This window comes from Trachemys scripta, chromosome 2 (assembly GCF_013100865.1).
Source record: "Trachemys scripta elegans isolate TJP31775 chromosome 2, CAS_Tse_1.0, whole genome shotgun sequence".
Classification (NCBI taxonomy): domain Eukaryota; kingdom Metazoa; phylum Chordata; order Testudines; family Emydidae; genus Trachemys; species Trachemys scripta.
Window position 1 is genome coordinate 205,630,112 of NC_048299.1, and position 25,084 is coordinate 205,655,195.

At 40.0% G+C, this 25,084-nt stretch overlaps 1 protein-coding gene across 1 annotated transcript in view; it reads left to right on the forward strand.

Moving 5' to 3' along the window:
* TAF4B (TATA-box binding protein associated factor 4b) overlaps positions 1 to 25,084 on the forward strand; it is a 114,406-nt gene that overhangs the window by 44,859 nt on the left and 44,463 nt on the right. Inside the window, exons 10-13 of the mRNA XM_034762803.1 lie at positions 3,784 to 3,953; positions 8,181 to 8,311; positions 13,986 to 14,111; positions 15,307 to 15,363. Coding sequence (XP_034618694.1) covers positions 3,784 to 3,953; positions 8,181 to 8,311; positions 13,986 to 14,111; positions 15,307 to 15,363 — 484 coding nt within the window. The remainder of the gene's footprint in view (positions 1 to 3,783; positions 3,954 to 8,180; positions 8,312 to 13,985; positions 14,112 to 15,306; positions 15,364 to 25,084) is intronic.

Here is a 25,084-nt window from a genome sequence, read left to right on the forward strand (position 1 = left end):
GAAGAACCTAAAAACATTGACCTGAAAATTGAGAGACTTGGATTAATTGTATGGGAATTGTACTGTTGGGTCTGGATTTTTATCAGCATTCTATTTATCACAGTGTTGGCCTTATAACTTTGTGTATTAATGATGATGCTTTTATAGTGAGGAGGCATGTCAGTGCTTTGCCGTATGAGATGAGCATTAAGTAGCTTATCGCACTGTTATCTTTTGTCAGATAGTTGGGGTTAAACTGAAAATGACCTCTGCTCAGTCCAAATAGCCAGATACCATTGAACTGTAATTTGTGCCGCACTGGTAACCTCCTACTACAGCTGGAAGCTTTTAAGGAATCTCTTGTTACCTCCTCTTAGATATTTGTTCCTTTTAGTTAGAGGTAAAAGTCTCCAGCAAAATACCTGGCCCTTTAGATCACTAGAATTCTTAGAGTTTAGTCCCAGTAACTCATTAAATTTCAGAACTACAAAATCAGTTTTCTTGAAAATCAATATTGGAACAGAAGTGAAGACGGAGACTACCAAAAGCAGTTCCACTTCCCACTTAAATCGGACTTGAACCTAGGGGCTGCAGAGGGCTTCCTATGCTGCCATTCCTGCCCTCTCAATTTTTGCAGGTGCAAGGTGCTGGGGAGAGCCTGTGGGTCCTGGCTGCAGAGCAGAGACCCATGGCTAGGACTCTCCTCTGCCCTGCTGGGACCCTGCAGCCTTGCCTGCATCTTGTGCCTGCAGGGATCAGATGTCGTTAGCTTGGTGGCAGTGCAGGGACAGCCCTGCTCCCTCCCATGACAGCAGGTCTTCAGGGGGCTTCTCACGCTGCCATGAGAGCCATTCAATGTCAGGGTGGCCTCCCCCATGGCCGAGGGTGTCTGCTCTATTATCCGAACACCACCTTTGATCCGCGTGCTGGGATTCAGATAATGTGGGGGTTTAGATAATAGGATTTCAGAAAATCATGAGTATACAGTATATGCCAATGGCCCCTGTTTTTACAATAGATGCCATGGAACAATTGAGTGCCCTGGAACTACTGCGCACATTTTTCAAGAAAACACCTGAGAAATATTTCTTTAACAATTGAAATCATCTCCACTTCTAATGTTGGCACTTCCCTTTTCATTTTTCCTGTTACGTTATCATCCCTGCACTAAAAAGCTCTTACAGAATTGAAATAAATAAATAAATAAATGTGTGTGTGTGTGTGTGTGTGTGTGTGTGTGTGTGTGTATATATATATATGTGTGTGTGTGTGTGTGTGTATATATATATATGTGTGTGTGTGTGTGTGTGTATATATATGTGTGTGTGTGTGTGTATATATATATGTGTGTGTGTGTGTGTATATATATATGTGTGTGTGTGTGTGTATATATATATATGTGTGTGTGTGTGTGTATATATATATGTGTGTGTGTGTGTGTATATATATATGTGTGTGTGTGTGTGTGTATATATATGTGTGTGTGTGTGTGTATATATATATGTGTGTGTGTGTGTGTGTGTATATGTGTGTGTGTGTGTGTGTGTGTATATATATATATATGTGTGTGTGTGTGTGTGTATATAAAAAAAAAATATAAACGGTTCTATAGGTATTTGTAACTATATTAACCATAGACCACTGCACAAATAGACAGTCCTCCCCAAATACTTATGTGAAAAGATGGGCCTTGACACTTGTCTGAAAGGCTAACAGATTTGGACCCTATCAGACAAAGGATAGGAGCAAGAAACCACTGTTGAGGGGCCTTCACAGAACGCATTGCTGGCAGCTGTTTGCATTTGTTGGTCTCACTCTGACATCTAAGAGTGCTCGTAGAATTCTTGCTCACTCTTCAGGTTGCTTCTTTCTCTCTACCAAGCTTATCAGTCTCACCTTGGTAGAATTTAAAGGCCATATGCTTATTTCGATTAGTAGCCCAGGGTCAGTATAATGTAGGATAGATTTAAGTGTTCCTTTCTAGCCTTCAGTAAAATAGAGTAAATAAAAGATTGAATAAGAGGAAAACAGGCATAGTCAAACACCAGAGGGTGCCAGAGACTCACTTTTTGTTTAATATATTCAAGTTCACACAGTGAAGTACATCTACATTGCATGACTTTCATTTCCCTTTTAACAAATGTTGTGAGAATCTCAACTTCAAGTAGAGATAAGCAGAGAACAACATGTATGTGTAATTTTTTTTGCCAATGTACTGGTGGACTGAACATCTTTAGCCATGTACTTCTGACCAGTAAAAGGGCTGTTTCTCAGGGATTCAACACAATACCTAGTATAAAAGGGTTAAGAGAAATTACTGTGGAAAAGTATTGCTGTTTTTTTATATATAGATGTTGTCATGCCAAGTCTTCCAGTTCGACCACTACATGGAATAACTTGAAAATACTTCAGGGTGATAGCCAGAATCTAACTTCTGATAGCTATATTGTGTGAGTGCCTTTAACTTTCAACTGGAGTTCATTACATAGTGCCCTACTTGAAATAAATTAATGGAATGTATCATAGAAACTAGTAATTGGCAGGGCTATTTAGAGAAATGGATACATCAGTAGAGCTACACTACATGAGGAAAACCATGTTATAATTTAGCCAAATATTCTCAGTCCCTTACTTGAGCACTGAACTACAAGTTACATGAGAAAAAGTGTCATTTGGACTAAGTAGTATGAAATGTTACCGGAGATGCAAGTTTTTCTTTAGAACCCATCCTTGAAGGATCTAAGCACCAAATTTCAGCATGAACTTCTGTTAAGTCCTCTGGTGGCTTAATGTGTATGCTGTATTAATAGGTACTCTGACTACATAACCCCCTTTACAGGCTGGTCCATGGTGGTAGCTGTAATTATACCACAGTGGGATCACAGCAGCCAAAGATTCTGTGGTCATTAGGAAGAGGGGAATTGGAGTGTACTTGTGAAGATCAATTAGCACTCAATTACCAGGCATTGAAGGCCTAATTTGCACATTTCCTGAAAGATTAAGAATTCTATTCTGCTAATACATTGTGAATACACTCTTGAAATTACTCAACAGCTACTGGTGAGTAGAGGGAGGAAACGTCAGTGGTGACTTTAGTTTTAAACTAACTGTTCTGATAATTCTGGGCTTTAGCCCTTTTCTTAATTACATTGAATTGGAGTACAAGCCTGTCAGCCGCTTAAGAATAAATTAAACGGGTTTGAGTATCTGTTAGCCTCCTTTTCCCTAAACAAATTATGTAGAAACTGCCTAGCTGGAAAAATAGACAAATGAAAAGGGGCAGAAACTGCACTGAATACTGAAGATACAGTAGAACCTCAGAATTACGAACACCAGAGTTATGAACTGCCCAGTCAATCACAGACATCATTTGGAATCCAAAATATGCAATCAGGCAGCAGCAGAGACAAAAAAAGTAAATACAGTACCATGTTAAATGTAAACTAAAAAAAGGGGAAGTTTAAAAATTTTTTTTTGACAAAATAAGGAAAGTTTCTGTGCTTCTTTCATTTAAATTCAGATAGTTAAAAGCAGCATTTTTCTTCTTCATAGTACAGTTTCAAAGCTGTATTAAGTCAATGTTCAGTTGTAAACTTTTGAAAGAACAATCAATAATGTTTTGTTCAGTGTTACGAACAACCTCCATTCCAAAGGTGTTCTGTAGTAGACTGTTTGTCCACTGATGCATAGGGATGATTATATACAGGTAGTTTACACTTGTATATAAAACTGGTCACCAATACAAAAGGCTCTTTCAGGATGTGATGGAAAGAACAAAATAACAATTGGCTTTCTTTCTGGTAGAGACGAAGATGACATCAATGATGTGACTTCTATGGCTGGAGTCAACCTAAGTGAAGAGAATGCATGCATCTTGGCAACAAATTCTGAAGTGGTCGGTACACTGATCCGATCTTGTGCAGATGAGCCATTTCTCTCCTCAGAGGCTTTGCAAAAGAAGATCTTAGACATAGGTGAGACCAAAGCATCCGTAATTGGCATTCTGGGCTCAATGATTGCATTGAACAATTTTCACGCTTTTAAAAAATGAAATTAGAATGTATTGTAATCTCATACTGAGTTCATAAATCTCTGTTTAGTCTGGAAAACAAGACAGCTATACTTCTTTATTTAAACTTCTAATCAGGAAATCTGTCCTAAACATTTTTGGGTGGGTTTTAAAAATAAACCAAAGAAGAAATGCTCCAACAGCAGCAAAGGCATGAACAGAAGGTGTGAACCTTTTTAATTATGATTGTGAACTGTAATAGGTACTGCACAGTATCTGTTACCCACAGGCATATTGGAACGGGATGTTGGTTAGTCAGCTTTCTACCGATGCAGCCCGTAACATAGGAAAGTATGAATAATTGCCTTCCTTCCCCCAACCCAGTGACAGCTCTCAAGCTCTGAAATCTCACTATTAAATATGTACTACTTACACAAATGTTACAGATTCTGCTCATATGATCAGTAGTAAACCCATACTGGCTTATACACAGGAAACAGATCTGTTTAGTAGGAAGGTGACATTCCAACATACTCCTTTTTCAGTGTCTTCAGGGCCCTTGATAATCTTGAAAGCTGTTTCAGGAATAGCAATCTTGTTGGCATGCATTGATGCTAAAAACTACTGCTTTCCCTTGAGACCTCTTCCTCAGACCATTTTTGCTTCAACGCCTGCAAGAACTCGGCTCACATTTTAAAAAGCCGGGCTGAGGGCAGTTGGGGCAAGACTATATCTTAAGTATGTATTTTTATTTATGTATTTATGAATAATATTGGGAGCGTATACCAAGAGTGCATATATTTAAAAACTTGATTGTGTCTCTTCCCCCAACCTCAGCCTATGTCTACAATACAGCCGGGATCGACTCTCTGAGATTGATCCACCTGCGGTCAATTTAGCGGGTCTAGTGAGGACTCGCCAAATTGACAGCAGATCGCTCTCCAGTTGACCCCAGTCGACCCCCCCATGGTGTAGACCAGCGGTAACTCAACCTAAGATACTTCGACTCCAGCTACATTATTCACATAGCTGGAGTTGCGTAGTGTAGGTTGACTTACCACGGTAATGTAGACATAGCCTGTGTTAGATTGTTTGCTGCAGAGAGCGCACATTTGTACAGCACCTAGCAGAATGAGGTCCTAATCCTGAAGTTTTTTTGTTGAAGAATTGCCACTTTTAGGTTTGTTATTGAGTGACCAGAGAGATTGAAGTGTTCTCCTACTGGTTTTTGAATGTTATGATTCCTGATATTAGATTTGTGTCCATTTATTCTTTTGCAGAGGGACTGTCCGGTTTGGCCAATGTACATGGCAGAGGGGCATTGCTGGCACATGATGGCGTATATCACATTGGTAGATGTGCAGGTGAACGAGCCCGGGATGGTGTGGCTGATGTGGTTAGGTCCTATGATGGTGTCCCTTGAATAGATATGTGAATAGAGTTGGCACCGGGGTTTGTAACAGGGTTTGGTTCCTGAGTTGGTGTTTTTGTTGTAAGAAGAACAGGAGTACTTGTGGCACCTTAGAGACTAACAAATTTATTAGAGCATAAGCTTTCGTGGACTACAGCCCACTTCTTCGGATGCATATAGAATGGAACATATATTGAGGAGATATATATACACACATACAGAGAGCATAAACAGGTGGGAGTTGTCTTACCAACTCTGAGAGGCCAATTAATTAAGAGAAAAAAAAAAAAAAACTTTTGAAGTGATAATCAAGCTAGCCCAGTACAGACAGTTTGATAATAAGTGTGAGAGTACTTACAAGAGGAGATAGAGTCAATGTTTGTAATGGCTCAGCCATTCCCAGTCCTTATTCAAACCGGAGTTGATTGTGTCTAGTTTGCATATCAATTCTAGCTCAGCAGTGTCTCTTTGGAGTCTGTTTTTGAAGTTTTTCTGTTGTAATATAGCCACCCGCAGGTCTGTCACTGAATGACCAGACAGGTTAGTGTTCTCCCACTGGTTTTTGAGTATTTTGATTCCTGATGTCAGATTTGTGTCCATTAATTCTTTTGCGTAGAGACTGTCCGGTTTGGCCAATGTACATGGCAGAGGGGCATTGCTGGCACATGATGGCATATATCACATTGGTAGATGTGCAGGTGAACGAGCCCCTGATGGTATGGCTGCTGTGATTAGGCCCTATGATGATGTCACTTGAATAGATATGTGGACAGAGTTGGCATCGGGGTTTGTTACAAGGATAGGTTCCTGGGTTAGTGGTTTTGTTCAGTGATGTGTGGTTGCTGGTGAGTATTTGCTTTAGGTTGGGGGGTTGTCTGTAAGCGAGGACAGGTCTGTCTCCCAGGATCTGTGAGAGTAAAGGATCATCTTTCAGGATAGGTTGTAGATCTCTGATGATGCGCAGCAATGCCCCTCTGCCATGTACATTGGTCAAACCGGACAGTCTCTACGCAAAAGAATTAATGGACACAAATCTGACATCAGGAATCAAAATTAATTAATTGGCCTCTCAGAGTTGGTAAGACAACTCCCACCTGTTTATGCTCTCTGTATGTGTGTATATATATCTCCTCAATATATGTTCCATTCTATATGCATCCGAAGAAGTGGGCTGTAGTCCACGAAAGCTTATGCTCTAATAAATTTGTTAATCTCTAAGGTGCCACAAGTACTCCTGTTCTTCTTTTTGCGGATACAGACTAACACGGCTGTTACTCTGAAACCTGTTTTTGTTGTGTGGTGTGTAGTTGCTGGTGAGTATTTGTTTCAGGTTGGGGGGCTGTCTGTAGGTCTGTGAGAGTGAGGGATTGTCCTTCAGGATAGGTTGGACACAAATCTGACATCAGGAATCATAACATTCAAAAACCAGTAGGAGAACACTTCAATCTCTCTGGTCACTCAATAACAGACTTAAAAGTGGCAATTCTTCAACAAAAAAAACTTCAAAAACACTCCAACATGAAACTGCAGAACTGGAATTAATTTGCAAACTGGATACCATCGGATTAGGCCTGACTAGACTGGGAGTGGTTGGGTCATTACAAAACCTAAACTTAATTTCCCCATTACTAATTTCTCCCTACTGTTACACTCACCTTCTTGTCAACTGTCTGTAATGGGCCACTCTCTTACCACTTCAAAAGTTATTTTTCCTTCCTTGGTATCCTGCTGTTAATTGATTTATCTTGTTAGACTGACCTCACACTTGGTAAAGCAACCCCCATCCTTTCATGTATTTATACCTGCTCCTGTATTTTTCACTTCATCCATCTGATGAAGTGGGCTGTAGCCCATGGAAGCTTATGCCCAAATACATTGGTTAGTCTCTAAGGTGCCACAAGGACTCCTCGTTGTTTTTACTGATATCAGCATTGGTTATCAGTAGCTAAACTGTGCTGTCTGTTTAAAAAGAACTCAGGGTTGTCCAGGTACCTATGTGTAGATGTGCTGACATTGTGTCAACCACAGGAATACTTCTCTTTGGCTATCCGCAACTGGTTGCAGAGGTGACACTTAGCTTCGGGTGTACGGCCCAAGCAGCTTTGCTCAAAGCTGTCTCTCTTTTCGATATCAGCTGTTGAAATATGGAGAGAGGCAGTAGGGCTCATCAGGGAACAGGGAGAGGAGTGGCAACCCGAGAGAACAGGTCAGAGGTGATGGCATTATGACCCCAATTGGACTAGATATATATTTCCCAAGTTACTACCTAGGGAATCCTAGGTTCATTTGGTATATACTGTTTGGTCAGAGGTAGATGAGAGGAGGCTCTTACGCCTGGAGTACATTGCAAAAAACATCATTGAAATAAATGTCATGAGTTGTTAACAAGCAGTGTCTAACAGGGCAAAATGTAATTCTCTATTTTTTTAATTACTGAAATTAACAGAATATGGCACTAATTTCTACAGCTACTATTTCTCCCCCCCGAACATAAGGCTTGATTTGTGTTCTTATTAACTTTGTCCTATAAATGACCTTGCAAGGAGAATGATTCTAGAGGCTAAGTGAAACAATGTCTATATTTTCTGAAGCTCCAGGCTAAGTTTTATTAATGTAATGTCTAAGATCTTTGAAGTTGTGACTTTACCAGGAAAATCATAATCTCCAAACCTTTATTCGTAATGGGTATGACTTCCAGGGGGAACAGAATACCTGCTGTGCTAATTATTTCAATTATCAGCTACTCCTAAAACACGTAATGGATTTTCTCTGCTTCCACAGGTAAAAGGCATGACATTATGGAACCTAACTCTGATGTTGTGAACTTGATCTCCCATGCTACACAGGAGAGATTACGAGGGCTCCTAGAAAAACTGACTGTAATTGCTCAGCATCGAATGACAACCTATAAGGTAAAAGAAATTAAGCAAGTTTTGCATTAAAGTTTGTCCTTTTTTGCAGCCTTAAAGGTAAACTTTCTCTCCATACAAACACACACATGCTGTAAGTTTTTAATCTGGCCCAAGACTATTTTCCAGGCTTGCTACTGTTAATGGTGGCTTACAACTAATCCTGATGTTTCTCTTTTGACATCTTTGCTATGTGCACTAAAAGTTAAAATACGGATAAACAAAAAAAACCCGAGTTTAAAATTACCATTTCCATGAAATGTTTCATTCAAGGACCTTTCTCATGGCACTTTACCATTGTACCATTTCTAAAAACGAAATGCTTTTCACATGGCTACTTGGTCTGCATTGACTTCAGTGGCGCTAACACTTGCACAGCCGTAAAGCAAGGTTGAATTGCCTGTAGAACTTTCATTGCTGGTAGTGATGCATGAGCTTGAAAGAACAGAGCTTGGCTTTCTGATCTCAGCTTCTTTGAAGGGCTGGCAGTTACTTGTAAATTGGACTTACCGTATATACTTGATCATAAGCCGGTTCGTTTATAAGCTGACCCCCCAAGATGGATAAGTAAAAATGCAAATTTTTTATAACCTGTTCATAAGCTGACCCTATAATTCAGAGGTCAGCAAACTTTGGCTCCCAGGCCATCAGGATAAGCCGCTGAGGGGGGCTGAGACGTTTTGTTTACCTCAAGCGTCCGCAGGCACGGAGGTAAACCTAAGTAAATAAAGTAACTGACTTAAAATGTGCTGTATTGTTCTCCTATTCTCAAAAGTAAGGAAAGTGATGTTGAAGCTTCCATAACCTCTTTTTAATTTTAGCTCTGGTGTGCGTAGCCATTACAACACGTGTGAATCCATAGATAAGTCTAGTTACTCTATGAATATACGAAGTTGTTACAGCTGTTATAACTGGTAGTTAATGCAGATCAATAAAAGAGGGCGAGCTAGCCAATCTCAGCAGCTATCTTCTTGGGTGACGTTATACAATGATGCAGTTTTATAATGGGTTGTAGCAATAGGAAGACCACAAAAATGAAACAATAAATGAACTGTGTATGAGAGGAGCTCATGTCCCCAAGTAAGCCTGTTGCTAGGCAAAGAGTGTGTTTAATTTTGGTATGGGCACGTTCCAGGCCCCTTCCATCCAAATTCTCCATCCTGATAGAAATTGGTATGGACTTTAAGCTCTGTAAAAGTAGACCTGCCTGTCCACCCTAATTAGTTCTTTGGGGGAAATCAACAGAATCGCTCAAGGAGAGCAGTAGATATGACTGCCTTTCAAAAAGCCTTCGATAGTTGACACAAAAGCTTGTTGTAGGTATTCATGTAGTCATGGTATACAAGATAAAATTCTGTCATGGCTTAGAAACTTGCTAGAGAACAGAGTGGGAATAAATGGTCAGTTTCTACATGGAAAGAGGTTAATAGTAAAGTATCTAAGATGTGTCTTCTAAGAAGTTTTTAGTGTATTGAATGAGATGGAAGAAGTTGTCAATAGTGAGGCTGGAAAATCTTGCAGATGACACAATTTCGGGTTAGCCAAAATTAAAGGATTGTAAGGTATTTCAAAAGGGTCCCAACAGTCTTAAGCAATTAGACAACACAGTGACAAAAGATTCTTGGGCTTGTCTGCATTGAAACATAAGAGTAGTTCAAATTTTTCCTACATGTTGATGGGCTTTGTGTATGGGAGACATATCTAGGTGTCATTGTGGATGGATCACTGTGGAACACCAGTCAAAGCAAATGAGAAGTTAGGCTGTGTTGTGGAGACATCACTAGCAACTCCATAAAGTTGAGTTTTTCTGCATAAAGCAAGGGTTCAAACCTTTATGTATATATCCTCCCCCAAACTACTCTGCTGACTTGTAACTTCTCAGAAAATATCATTATGTACTCAGCGAGTTTGCTAATCTGTTCAGGAGTTAAAACTAAGTAGGGCCTTCAAGCAATTTAGTACCTATCATCAGCCTTTTTTGTGCCCAATAATCTCAATAACTGAACGCACTCTTCAAACTTCCCATATAGTTAAAACACACTGAAATTTTGTTCATGTATTACACTTAAGCATTTTTTTAGGATTAGTGATCAGTTTTCCCCATGCCTCTTTGCAGAGGCAGAAGGATGCAATGGTGTACTACAGGGAATTCCATGGAGAGGGACCAGCATCTCAACCAGACTGAGTGTCCCTGCTGTTTCATGGCATATGAGCCCACCATCTTTCTTGAGCAACAGTAGCTTCAGTCCTATTGCAAACAAGGAGAGATGGTGGCCATTTTCAAAGGGGGCTTTAACTGATAACTACTGTTAGAACATTCTGCAGCCTGCTCTGCCTAAATGACAGAGGTGGCCATTATTATAAGCAGTTTAATGCTCCCTCCACTTAGTGGACCCTTTTTTTGGTGTGTTTTTGGACTGAGCTAGAAAGAACCATCTACTCCTCAAGGGGTCTCTGTTTTTCTTTGTTGCCCCAATTTGGGGGGAATTCTTGGTAGGAGTTGGCATACTAAACCACAGCTGCTTTTGTCAGAGTTCCCATTCAGAACAGCATGATAATTGAGTAAGGAAACAGCAAGTCACGTATAGGGAACATACCTGCTTTTGAACTTGCTGCCAGGTATTTTCCCACTGAAGACATGCCTCATAATCCTCTATAATCTAGCTGCTGCAGAGACATTTCATTAGAGTATGTGGAAATAACTTTATGTATACATGCAAAATTAAGGTAAAATATTTGGAGAGTTATGTACACTTTAGCCAACATATTAGACTAACCTGCACCAATGCCCTTTTAGGACTTCATGCATTGCACACACAAAAATGAGGGGGGACTGTAGAATTTAAGCTTACACACATGGGATTTTTAAAGTGCAGTTCCAGTCTGAAAACATGCTTGGAGTGTCACTTGGGGAGGGTTCTGTGTTTGTCTTGCAATTATTTCCAGGGCAAACATGCTCAGTTTTAAAACAAAAGGATATTTTTTTGAACTGCCAGCCATTCAAACTCAACCTGATATATGAATCCAGCTTTCTGGCTTGTGATATGCAATAATAGATTATGCAGACCAAATTGTGCCCTCAGTTACACCTGTGCAACCTCAGTGTCTTTGCTGGAATTGCACAGGTGTAGCTCAGGGCACAGTTTAATCTTATGTTGGCGCGTGACTGTGAACAGAATCTTGTTCTCATGTAGCGTTATTGGTTCTACAGTATGAACAGGAGTAAAATATATAGATTTATCACTGTAAAACAAGTGGTTATGATGCCAAATGTTCACAGGGAGCAGATCTGTTGAGTTAACATGTTCAGTTTTTACATATTCCATATATAACTGAACTTTAAAACTAAACAATTGAAAAAATAGTTCCTGCCTTACTTCAGAGACCTAATTTAGGAGTCCTGTTTCCTCTATGAAAGTTGAGAATGATGCTGTTACCTACTGAAGTGTAAGAAAACTCTATTCCCTACACTACTTAAGCTTTAAATCTTGCATTTGGGAACTTCAGGTTGTATGTCTGATATTCCAAACTGGTAAAGGGTCTTAAGCATTTTAATTTCACACAGCCTCCTTACCTGCCATTCAAAGCAATATTTCAACATGGTGGATTCTAGGTTGCTACTTCAAAACAAATTCTACTACTGTACCAATACTGACTTTCAGGATCATGCACATCCTGTGGGGGAATGGTGCAAGACCTAGAGCAATAGCAAAACTGAGTGACTAGGACAAAGAAGGATGGGATTCACGGGTGTGCTTTAGGGTTTCTTACTTAGATTGCAAGCTTTTTGGGGGCAGGAACTGTTACCTTGGGTTTTTTAGAATGCCTCACACAATGGGAGCCTGGCCTCTGATTGGGCTCCTGGGGCAATACCGCAATATAAATTAGAAGAGGGGCTCAAGCTGCAGATAAGGGGAGAGAAAGGGATTGGTTAGGCAATGGTTGGTTGAGAATTCTGCATTAGTAGAGGGTTGAGTCGTGAATTTTAAGATATCTTTGTGTCCACTAGTTTTATACTTTTTTCCATTTTAAGTTGTTGATTGGCACTGGATTCCTTCTGTGGAATGTGTAAACTAAAATGCTAAAGATGGAACTTAAATCACCGACTGCTCACATGTTTGAGTTTATCCTTGCCCCATAAACTTATTGTGCATGCTGTAAAGTATTTGGGGGTACTCTTTTGAAAGACACCATATTCAAAATAATGTGGTATTGTGGTATAGCGTCATCCTGCCCCAAGTGATTTTGTAACACAACAATGATGGTTAAAATACAAAGCCAATCCCAAAATATTTGCCTAACAAGACTACATCATAAACACACTACAGGGGATAACATTAGGGGCTGGGGCAACCTGAGGAAGGAAGGGGTGAATGTTCCATGAACCATGTGAGAAAGGGACAAAAAGACAAGAACAGATCTGTAGGAGGAGTATTTTTTTTAAAAAAGAACATGGGAATGGGTTGGGCTGGGCTGGTGAAAACTTAGTGGTGAGGGAGGAGAAAAGGATTACATAGGTCTCAAGGTTTCAATTTCTCTGAGATAAGATGGAAAAGGGTACCACGAGTAAAAGGAGACACTCAAGTAACTTACCTAGAACAAATGAAAAAGTCCACTTTGATCTTGTCTACATATTTTCTGGATAGTACATGGCATATTAAATATAAAATTTAAAGAATAAGAACAAAAATATAATTAAAATTAGCCTTCCATGCCCTGCATATTTAAATCAGGTTTTTTACCTTTTTATATCTAGAAAGGGTAAAAGTATGTTCCATTCAAAGAACTCAAGGAGGGAAGCAATGATGGTGTTTACCATTCATGTACACTAAGGGTCCTGTACTTAGAGCTCTGCGCGGTTACAAAAATCTGTATCCACATCCAATCTGCAAAAATGATCTGCAGATATCCGTGGATTTGCAGGACTCTACCTATACTCAACTTCATGCACAAATGTACCATAGTTACCGTTAGCATTAATGGGAATTGTTAATCAACCAAGGTGAAAATATATTCCTAAAGTTATAATGAACAGTGCTAATGTGCACTCTGGTTCTCAATCTAAATATCTTTTAGCTGGTTCTGGAAAAAATGTAGTCCTCTCTTCCATCCCTTTGGAAATACCAGTAAGGCTTAATTCACAATCTGGAATGACTAGCTGAAACAATGCTGCAACATTTAAATGATTATATTTTGCCAGCAGTGTGAAATATAGTTCCTATCTCTACGATGGTTTTCTTAAGTGGTAAAAATGGATCATATATATCCTAGTTGTATAACATTTTGACTAAAAAAAAAAAAAAAGTTTCTTTAGTAAGAAAATGGTTTGTATGTGTGTGTGTTTTTTTTCCCCCCCCTTAGGTGTAAACTGACGGTTTCAAATCACACACATCTAAAACGGAAGTTTGTTAGACAGTGAGGATAGGGAGTCAAATAGAGGATGCTAATGGCAGAGGGCTGGCTATTAAGTAGCTGAATAGACAGACCTCTAGGACCATACTGTAGTTGGAGAGGAGACATGCAGATGGATTCTCTTGTAAGCAGAATCGTATGGAAAGTACTTACAATGATCAGCTTTGAAAAAGCTTCTTTCCAATACATTTTTATTTGACCTAGGATAAGTTTTTAACAGTGTATTAGAGCTGGTCAAGCTTTTATAATCATTATTTCTTTGCAGGAGAGTAATAAGTATATCATATCTAGTGACACCAGAGCACAACTTAAATTTCTTGAGAAGCTGGATCACATGGAAAAACAGAGGAAGGATGAAGAGGAACGAGAAATGCTTTTACGAGCAGCCAAGGTGAGAGAACATCTTATTGTTGGCCACTGAGAAAAATAAATGTCTTTTGAACACCAGACATCCAATGACGCCTGTCTAGTTATATTCTACATTAAATTTCTTAAGCCCGGATTTTGCTATTATAACATGTAAGTATATGTTAGCATGGCCTATGCCATGCAGAAAAGGTGTTCTTATTGGGTTTTTGCTTCTCTTAGAGATGGATGTTTAGCTCACAGGCAAGCCATGGGGTAAATTTCTATTGCCATCTCCCTGCATATCTACTGTCCAGTCCACTGGTCTAAATTTTTTTTTTTTTTGGTGCTAAAAGTGAGGAGTCCTAATCTTCCAGAAATAAATGCAAGAACAACATATGCATATTATGATGATCTGTTGATACAGAAATAAAAAATCTTTAAGGAATAAAGTCGAAAGCTTGTAGTTACTTAAAGGCCATGTTTTGGTTCATTCGGTCTTGCTGGTAAACATATAGCCATATTTATTCTGTATTCTTAATCTGAACACCTGTCTGTTTCTGGATCCAACTTGCTTGCCTTTCTCAATATTCTACATGGTGCCTCGTCAAAATGTTTGTCCCCACTGTTTCTGGTGATGCTCTGGAGGTGTAATCTTGGCCAGCTGTGTGTGTTGCAATCTGGTCAGTCCAATATGTGACCCATTTCTGGCCTATGCTCTGTTGGTTAAAACTGTTATTTGAGCATAAACAAAATGTGTAAATGCTGCACCACTGAGTATGACTATATATGATCTTGGCTCAGTTTGATTGTGTGTGTTTTTTTTTTTTTAAGAACTGATAGACGTCTGGGGCCCATATTCTAGAATCACTTGGGTGGGTATGGAATCTAGACTTACTAGGATCTCACTGTACTTAAACAAGAACAACTTCTCTACTTCCTGTCCTTTTAAGTGTCTGCTGCTGACATGAACAACATCATGCCTAGACTGGACCTGACTGACAGCGTTAGCATCATTTTCAGTTTAAGCTTCCTCCAGGCTAGAACAGAGGCAGCCAGGCCCAGATGAAGAGGAGGGAGGCTGGGGGGAGAGGGGGGGAGAAGCCAATCTGGATTGAGGCGTTCACCCCTGGAGCTAAGACATTCAATCACAAGAGAAAATTGTCACTTATTAAATATTTAACGGATGCTGCGGTGTTTAGATACTAGTAATTTGTTAAATTTTTCTCTTCCTTTAATAGAGTCGTTCCAATAAAGAAGATCCAGAACAGCTGCGATTAAAGCAGAAAGCGAAAGAGGTAGGACTTTCAAGTTACCATGTTTGCCTTTGTGTTTTGAGGGAAGGTTGGCAGCCCTCCCCTGGCAATTAGGTCAGGGTTTATTTTGCTGTTGCATACCATTTGCGGAGGCCTTGGGGAAGGACAGGAACTGCTACAGGCAAGGGCAGTACTTCAAATGAGGTCAATGAATTATGAGCTCTTCTTAACATTTAATTTTCATAGTTTAGGCCTGTCTAGAAATGGTTCTTTGTAAACTACAGCCATACACTTAGTAGGAATATAATGTGGGATTAGAAAAAAAAAAAAAAGAAACTTTGAGATTTAGCATCTGGGACTGTACAATAGGCTACATTTTTCCAGGGTAATTGTTCGTTTTGTAAATCTGATACTGCTTATAATTCTTTGGCTGGGAGGCGGTACTGGGATTTAGTTTTAAATGGAAAACGCCTCTGGCTTTTAATTTTCTGGGCCCAGCAGTTTTCTGTTCTGGAATGGAGCCCTTGTTTCACACAGTTCATGTTTAGCTGCAGGGGTTTTAGTTTATAGCTTAGACTGGTTAAGCTTTTACTCCCAGAGGCCTCTGCATAGCAACTGTAGAAATCAACAAATAAGTTCATTTATGTCTGCAGCCTCCTCTCAGTAGCTGACTTTTTACATTTCCCAATATCCATTTCCTGACTCTTCTAGCCTGAGAGAAAAAAGCTCCACTAATTGGAGCTTATTTTAATTGAGCCTTAATATTGGATCTCACTGGAGTTGCCCCCAGAGCTACTGGGAACAGAATGAAATGAAAGTACCTAAGGTTGGGGGGAGGGGAGGGAGAGTGTGTGTGTGTGAAATTTTTCACTTGACCTACAGATTCTTTTCCCTGCTGAATAAATCATCAAGCCTGTTCACATTTCTGATTAAGGATCTGACAGCAGATGATAATAAAGACAATTGAGGTGTGAGACGTGTGATACAGAGCTGAAGAAATTGGTTTCTATAGTTACTTGACTGATTTCATGCAATTTTTAAGGATCTTTGTGCTAAATGAGTGATTTTTTTTCTGAGCAACCTTTTTCTTTAACTGTGCCTTTTGAACTATGAAATTTGTTGTTGCTTAACATTGCTGCACTTGGCTCCTAGGTGCCAGCAGCACTAGCAGGTTATTTATGAATGCTTTAAAGGCCCTTATTGTTTGGATTAATGTAGGAGCTGAGGCAAAACAAATGGAAATCCAGTAAAATAGTCCTAAAATCAATGCTCTGGATTTCCACCAAAGTAGAAAGAGAAATACATAAAATGAGAGAAGGGAGGAAGGGCAGAAGGGAGAACTTGCTTTTATTATGTTGGGTTTTTTTTTTCATCTTGTGCTAAGAATATTGTCAAGCTTACAATTTGCAAGTGGCAGGGTTGATTGATTCTCCAAATTGATTCTCATGTCACTGAGATTGCAGCAAATGTCTCTCTTCAAATGTTTGTGTGGTTGCATCCTGATTTCCATTATCTATCTTGTGTAGATAACTTCTAGCACACAGTGCTTTAAAGGTTTTTAGGGAGACTTTAATGCAGCATTGCAACCTAGAAGTACCTGTATATAAGAAATTGATATAGTTCCTGGCCTCCTTTCCTCCAAACAATGTTGTACAAGAGCCTGAAAATCCTAAACTACAATAGGAAATTGGAATCGAAGTTAGATGGTATTATTAGTCCTGAATATTTTGTTCAGTTCTCTCTTTAAAATGACTTATTAGTAAACCAGCAAGAAGGCACCTTGGTGGAGAAGACACTCCACCTGAATTTAGTGCTCAGCCCTTCCTTAATTTGAGTTCATGTCCTTTAAACCTCTATTTTGTATTAGTTTAAACAGCCTTTGTACCATCTGTCCCATATTTCCATCAAATTGTACACCCCACTGAATGCTCCTTCTAATTACCGCTCCATCAAAAGAATCCAGGCATAGGTTTGCCATACCTCTTTGAATAATAGAGAGCTTTGCATCAGTGTGTGATTCTGGTTGCCTGCTGCTCTATCATTTCAATGTCCTTTTAAAGAATGAGTTAAGTAGAGCTTCCTAAGATTCCAAATGCAGCTTGTTAACTCAACCTAATGAGCTAGGACAGGGGTCTGCAACCTTTCAGAAGTGGTGTGCCGAGTCTTCATTTATTCACTCTGATTTAAGGTTTCGTGTGCCAGTAATACATTTTAACGTTTCTAGAAGGTCTCTTTCTATAAGTCTATAATATATAACTAAATTATTGTTGTATGTAAAGTAAATAAGATTTTTAAAATGTTTAAGAAGCTTCATTTAAAATTAAATTAAAATGCAGAGCCTCCCCGGACTGGTGGCTAGGACCCAGGCAGTGTGAGTGCCACTGAAAATCAGCTCGCGTGCCGCCTTCGGCACATGTGCCATAGGCTGCCTACCCCTGAGCTAGGATATTTTTCTCTTAACAGATTCCATTCTGGGGCTGTGAGTTGCATTGAGCCCACATCCAACTGGTCCGTTCTGATACTTCTTTACTGAAAGCTTGAAGAGGGCTGAATGTTTGCATTTTTTAAATGCAAACACAAATGGAATCTAAAAGCAGAGAGAAATCAACAGTTTTTTGTAGTAATTCAGGATTAAAACTTGAAAAGGCTCATTATCGCCAAGACTACCTTTTTGCCTGTCAAACCCTGAGTGTAGCCTGACCCCAAACACCTGAGTGTCTGTGGGGCTTTGGCACACCTGTGGACAAGGGTAGTGCCATTTCCAGGTCAGCCTTTCCAATAAGGAGAGGTCATGGTGGCTACCCAGAACTGTTCACAGCAGGAGCAATTTCTGAGTCTCTGGATCAGATCACAGATAACAATTAAAAAGCCAAGTATCAGAGGGGTAGCCGTGTTAGTCTGAATCTGTAAAAAGCAACAGAGGGTCCTGTGGCACCTTTAAGACTAACAGAAGAGTTACACAGATACCCTCCCACTAACAACACAGGAAGAACTCCACATGGACTCCTCCTGAGGGTCGAAATGGCAGTCTGGACCTATACATAGAATGCTTCCGCCAACGTGCACAGGCAGAAATTGTGGAAAAACATCGCTTGCCTCATAACCTAAGTCGTGCAGAACGCAATGCCATCCACAGCCTCAGAAACCAATTAAAAAGACCAAGTTTTTAATAGAAGGCGACCTGCAGGGAAAAACCCTGCAGCATTGGAAGCCTTCAACATCCCAGGACCCTTCAGTATGCCCTGAAGAGGGGGGTGCAAAGAACTGGCATGGTGAGGCGGGGCAGGGAACAGACAGGCCTTGCCATTGTTCTCTAGAGTTTCAGCTTTCCCTTAGAGCAACTTTTTTTAAAACTTTTTGTTGTGGCAGAGACCTTTTTTAAATTGGCAGCTCTTGCCAATGTTTTCAGAGAACCTGAAACAGTAGCACTGAGATGTGGACTCCCCTATTAATTTCAAAGGGGAATGCTAACTTGGATGTCAGTGATTCTTTAAATGTCAAAAGTTTTACCTATTTACTGCTCATCCAAGCATGGAAGAAAGGAGTAAGGATCACACCATGAAGAGCTACAAAATAAAAATGAAAGGGCCTATTAAAATACAACTCAATTTCCTTCCATTAAAGGTCTAAACTGTGGGTCGTAAGCCTCTAACACAGGAGGGATTTGAAAATGAAACTAACCATGCAACCCTTCTTGAAGGGATGTTCAGTTTTCCAAAGTTTGGTAAACAATTTGTAGAGAACTGGACTTAGGAACTTTGGGTTTAGAAGCCTTAGAAATGGAGGCATAATAAGACTTTGTCAAACAATTTAGACACAAGGGCCAGGACTTTCAAAAGTGGCCAGTGACGTTGGGAACTTCAGTGTTTGATGCCTAACTTGAGACACCTTAAGGAGCCTGATTTTTTTTTTTTTTTTTTTTTTTTTTTTTTAAGGAAGTACTCAGCACCAATCCAACTGGAAATCACACTTTTTAATGTGGCTGAAGTTGGGAATCCAAAATAGCCAGTCACTTTTGACAATCTTGGCCATAGTGTCTGTATTTCATAAATGACATGTCTTCTGCTATGAACAATGTAAGGCTACGATTTAGTCATGGGTATTTTTAGTAAAAGTCACGGGCCCATAAATATGTTTATCCCGTGACCTGTCCATGACTTGTACTATATACCCCTGACTAACTCTTAGCTGGGGACGGAGGGGCTACTCTAGGGGGCCAGGACGGGAGCTCTGCTTTGGGGGCTGCTCCAGCAGCGGCTGTTGTGGCTGTCCCCGGGGTCAGCTGCTTGGACGGCCTTGGGGTCAGCCACACGTCACGGAGCCCTAATAATGTATCCTCCTTCCACTTTGCGCTCTTCATTCATTAAACGCCATCCCTCCCAGTTTTTCTCCTCTTACCACCCTCAATTCTGTCCTCCTTTCTAGATAGTTGCAGTGTATCCTCCTCTTTGTTTTATAGAATACCAACCTGCATTTCTATAAACTTATACCTGCCATCTGCCTAGGGATTGTTAATTGGCGGGAGAGGGAGTGTTTTGAAGGTTTTTGTCACAATGGTGAATACATATAAATTCATGGTTAGCTCTCATCCAACAGCTGGCTACAACATCTTTTTAAAACTGTTCTATTGTAAGTGCATCCAGAGACTTGGGCAGTGGACATATGCTTTTATAAATGAGATTATAAATAATTTCCCTGACCTTTTTGGCTTAACCTCACTCCTCAATCTTCTCTACATTAACAGCCACCGATTTGCCCCTGCTCTGTCTATCTAGCCCACACTAAATTTGATCCTTTATTTACTTCCCTCCTTCACCCAAACCTGTTAGCAAATTATCACCTACAGAAAGTACACATTCCTTTCTAGACTGCTGTTGGGCATGCCTCAAGCTACTCCTTTATCCATTCAAGAATTTTGTGCTTTCTACTATACTTACTAACCTTGTATGTCAGCCTTTTGTATAATAGCATTCCCAAAGCCTGGGTAAATTGTTCATGGCTTTCCCACTCTGTTACTTCAGGTTTATTGGGGTATAAACCTCCTTTTTGTGAATCTGTGATTCTTGTTCTTTGGACTTGAACATTCTAGTTATTTTCTGCCACTCCCCATTCTATTGTAGTTTAATGTTTTAGTTTAACTATTTAGTTTAACTTTTTTCCCCTCCCCTAAAGTGAAATGTGCAAGTAACTTTGTATCTTCCCCAGATGATATGTTCTTAAATATCAGTGGTCTCTAGTCCACTAACACTTTCTATTCCAATGTGACTTAAATAGATGTACTAAAGAGTAGGAATATAATACGAGATGAGCAAACATGAGCTTCATGTGAATGGAAAATTCCAGCGCATTTGTTGTATGTGGTGCTCGTGCATTTGAATTAAATTCTCATCTTTCAAGCTTCCCTTTCTCTCACGTCTTTTCTGAAATCTTGTGTGAATGCCATGGGACCTTGGAAACAGTAATTCTTTAATTCAGGGATTCTTCTGCTTTTAATAATATATCCCACATTTTAGTGTCTCGGGGGCCATCTCTCCAGCACTTGTGTTTGCATGGACTGTCTCCTCACCCTCTTTAGTTTAACCTAAAATCACTGTGGCAGCTACTGCACCTTTTTCAGCGAAACAGTAGTAGGAGAGGGTCTAACTTATTTTAGCAGTTACTAATATTTGCATTTGTCGTAGTTTCAAAACTAGTCTCACTGTATTTCCACTTCCCATCATCTCCTTTCCGTACCTCTGTTCCTTTTATCCCCACCCCACCCCTTGCTCTACAATTCTGGTTATCTGTTCCCCTTCTACAGATTCACTCCTCCCATTTAAAAAAGTTTCCCAGTTGCCTGATTATTTTCCCTGCTGCTTGGTTTTCCTGTTCCCTTGCATGTGTTGCCCCACTTTTTAGTTCTGTTCTTCCACGCATTCCTTTTCCCAGTGGTGACTCTAGTCCTCAAGGTAGCTCATATTTCCTGTTCACTGCCACCTCTTATGTAGTAGTAACCCCTGGAAGAGGCAGATAGGAGCTGGAAACAAGTTGAAGACCTCACAATGTCATCAACCAGCTGTCTGATCTTCCAGCAGCTGGACTATGGTGTTAGTCATTTAGACCATTGCTTTAGACATAACCATATGGGGGGTGTACATCCTAGTGTTCTGAAGTAACTTAGGAATGAAGCTGCTGAGCAACTGTCAGACCTTATGAAAATCGGCTATCCTGAAGGACTGAAAGGTAGCAAATGTACATACCTTTTTAAAAAGCTTGAAGGGGGATCATTTAGGGTCTTTTTGGGTTATCAGGAAATCTTTGTCAAAGTCACCCATGAGAGCCTGTTAAGGAAATTAAGGGTATGTCTACACTGCAGTTAAACAGCCACGATTGGCCTGTGTCCGCTGATGCAGGCTCAGGGCTGTTTAATTGCACTGTAGAAGTTTGGGCTCAGTTTGGAGTCTGGGTTATGGGGCCCCATAAGGGGGGAGTATCCTAGGGCTTGGGCCTGGGCTTGGGCCTGGGCCTGAGCCCAAATGTCTACACCACAATTAAACAGCCCCTTAGCCTGAGCCCTGTGAGCCCAAGTCATCTGCAAGTGTGTTGTTGCATTGTAGACAGACCCTACTTAATTACAGGCCGAGAGGTAAAGTGTACTGCTGTAGATTATAAACTTGTGAAGAGTGAGCAAATAGTATGAATAAATAGATTTCAACATAGCAAAAGATTTAAAAATGGAAATACCCAAAATTCTGTATTAGGACCAATGTTTAATGTATTTGGTGAAAGGAAGTAAAAAGTGAGATGACAAAACTTGCAGAGCACAGTTTAGCTATCTCAGGATGACATAAGAGTTGAGGGACTTAACAAGGGTAAGTAACTGGGCAGCATGATGGCAGATGAAAATCATACAAGGTGTAATGCACATTGGAAGGAACTACTGATACTCATTGCTGGATTTTAAATTAACTAGTCTCTCAGGAAAAGGACCTCCCCATTATTGCAGGCTTGCAGGCAGCTAAACACAAGCTACTGCTGAATACTCAACAGCAAACACTAGTCAATGTAAAAAGAATGAGAATTATTGACTATATTATGGCATTATATAATACGCCATCTTATGGAATGCTGTTTTCAGTCAGGCCACCCCTGTCTCTCAAAATGTATAGCACAAATAGGAGTTCAGGGATGGGAGCTACAAATAGCTACTGAGAACCTTGTGTGAGAAGACACTGACAAATTGTTTAGAGATGACATGACAAAAGTTTACAGTTTGAATAGTATAGTGAAGGTAAATTAAGTGCTCCAATTTACATTCAAACAATGGCACATCTGTAACATTGAAATGCAACAAAATTGAAATTGATAAAAAAAAAATACTCTTAGGCACAACACCTAATCAACCTGTGGAACTCAATACAAGAAGATATTTGAGGCCAAGAGTTTAGTAGGATTCAGAAAAGGATTAGACAAGTTATTTTCTGCAAGGGATCTAAATCCTCAGACATTGGGGCATAAGCCAGTCACTGATTTGGGAAGAAAATCCCTCTGCGCAGGTTTTTGTGTAACTGTCTTACACTTGGTTTTGAAACATCTGGTTATAGCCACTGTCAGGATAGTGGATTCAACATCTGGCCTGGTAGGGCAAATCTTAGGTAGTATTTACTTTAGACTTCTTTGCCACTGAAGCCATGCCTGTGAAATATCTTTTTAAAAAATCCACAATATAATCTAATGCAACTTTATTTAATACAGTTTTTTAAAGAGCTACACACCAAGCCACTTCAGACCATATACTGCCTGCTATCTTGTATTTAACTCTAAAAAAACAATTTAAAAAGCCAATAGAAACATATATGGCTAATTAAAGCATTCGGTTAGAAAGGGTTTAAGGGGGTGGAGGGAGAAATTGCATCATAGGCAAGAAAGAAAAGATGGCAAATACATTAGTCTCGCAGTCTTAAAGTTCCACCTCTCCTGCTGGAAAGAATGTGGCATTCACCTTGCAGGTCAGAAAACTACCTACAAAACAAGTGAAATGTAAAGACTCCAGTGCTCAATGGGTTAGGTTTGCTGAGAGCTGGTATAAGGTCCTGAGGAGGCAAAGTAAAATAAACATTTAAAATAGGAACATGCTTGGCATGCAGCAAAAGGGAATGGAGAAGGTAGGTAGATATCTTAGAGCAGAAGGCAATAAAGAAGAGCATTCAAGAGAAGCGGCAAAAAGCTTCTGAAAACTTGATGCATGAAAGGTAGAAGGAGATTAAACACCTTACATCCCTCAGTCTTTAGGTGAAACAAGGTAGAATATATAGATAAAAAAAATGAGAATGTGAGAGAGAGAGATGAAAATAATTTCAGTATCTAGAATAAACAGCATAGCTTAAAAAAAGACAGTTAAAATGTAGAATTTCAAGATGTACAGCCAATGTACAGCAATGGAAAAGACTTAAGGAGAACTGAATCCTTTTAAAATGAGTAGAAAAACTAAGTGATCATTTGAGTAAACTCTTTTGTGATTACCTATTTTGGTATAATTTCTCCTTATTCTATAAACTGAAACAGTCCTCTACCTTGTTTTGTCTCTTTCATATGCCTTTGTCCGCCATCTCCTTTTTCCTCAAGCCTTCGACATATTTTTGTTCATCCACATTACTGCTTTTATTACTCTGAACGTATTTTTATTGCTGAATAGCATGCATAACCCTTGGGCATACATTAACTTGTCTTTCAGCCCTTCCCAGTTTCCTTTGCTGCCAGTTCCTCTGATGCTTTAAATCATTTGATATACCCTATCTTTTCCCATGTTCTTCTAAAGTTGGTGTGCTGAAGTTATCCTTCTTTTGCTAATTACTAAACCCATCTATGTAAGGGCCACTGTTGGTCGATCCCACACCTGTACATTTCCAGTCCTTTTTCTTAAGTCATTCCAAACCAAGCCCAGAATTGTTCCTTGTATAGCTTCCTTTCCATACTGTTCTGTCTGTTCGCATCCAAACAGTTGCATTCTCCTTACTGCCTAGTCTCAAAGATTTAGTTTCTTTATATTGCTCCTTCTATTCAGTCCACATCATAGTGTTTCTTAGCACTTGATTTTTCCATTCCTATTTCTCCTTCCATAGTTGTGTAGAAGGGTATTTTTCATGGTACGTGGTTGTCACATTTTCTGTATGTACTTTGTCATGTGGTGCACTCATGCAGAATTGAGCATTTGGATTGACCTTTCTACTAGGATACCTGCCATCTGTCAAAGTGCTGCCTCTTGTACTCCCGTAACCGTAGCCTATTTGCTACCCTGTTGTCTACCCCAGTGGTTATCAACCAGGGGTCTGGGGTCCCTGGGGGGCCATGAGCAGGTTTCAGAAGATCCTTCAAGCAGGGCCAGCGTTAGACTTGCTGGGACCCAGGGCAGAAAGCCAAAGGTCCACCACATAGGGCTGAAGCCCGGGGCCCGAAGCCTTGCCACTTAGGGCTGAAGTCTGAGCAATGTAGTTTCACAGGGGCATCTGTGTCATGGGGTCCCAGGCAATTGACATGCTTGGTAACCCTTAACACCAGCCTTGTCTTTTATATGTAGAAAACCAGTTGCTGTGGCACAGGTGGGCCATGGAGTTTTATAGAATGTTGGTGGGAGGACCCTCAGAAAGAAAGGTTGAGAACCCCTGGTCTACCCTGTGCTCTTCAGACCTGCTCCTCTTATACACTTTGCCTCTTCTGCAAAACTGTCCTAAATGTTGGATAGCGAAGGAAAAAACGGGCTCCTGAGAACAGTAAAAATGCTTTC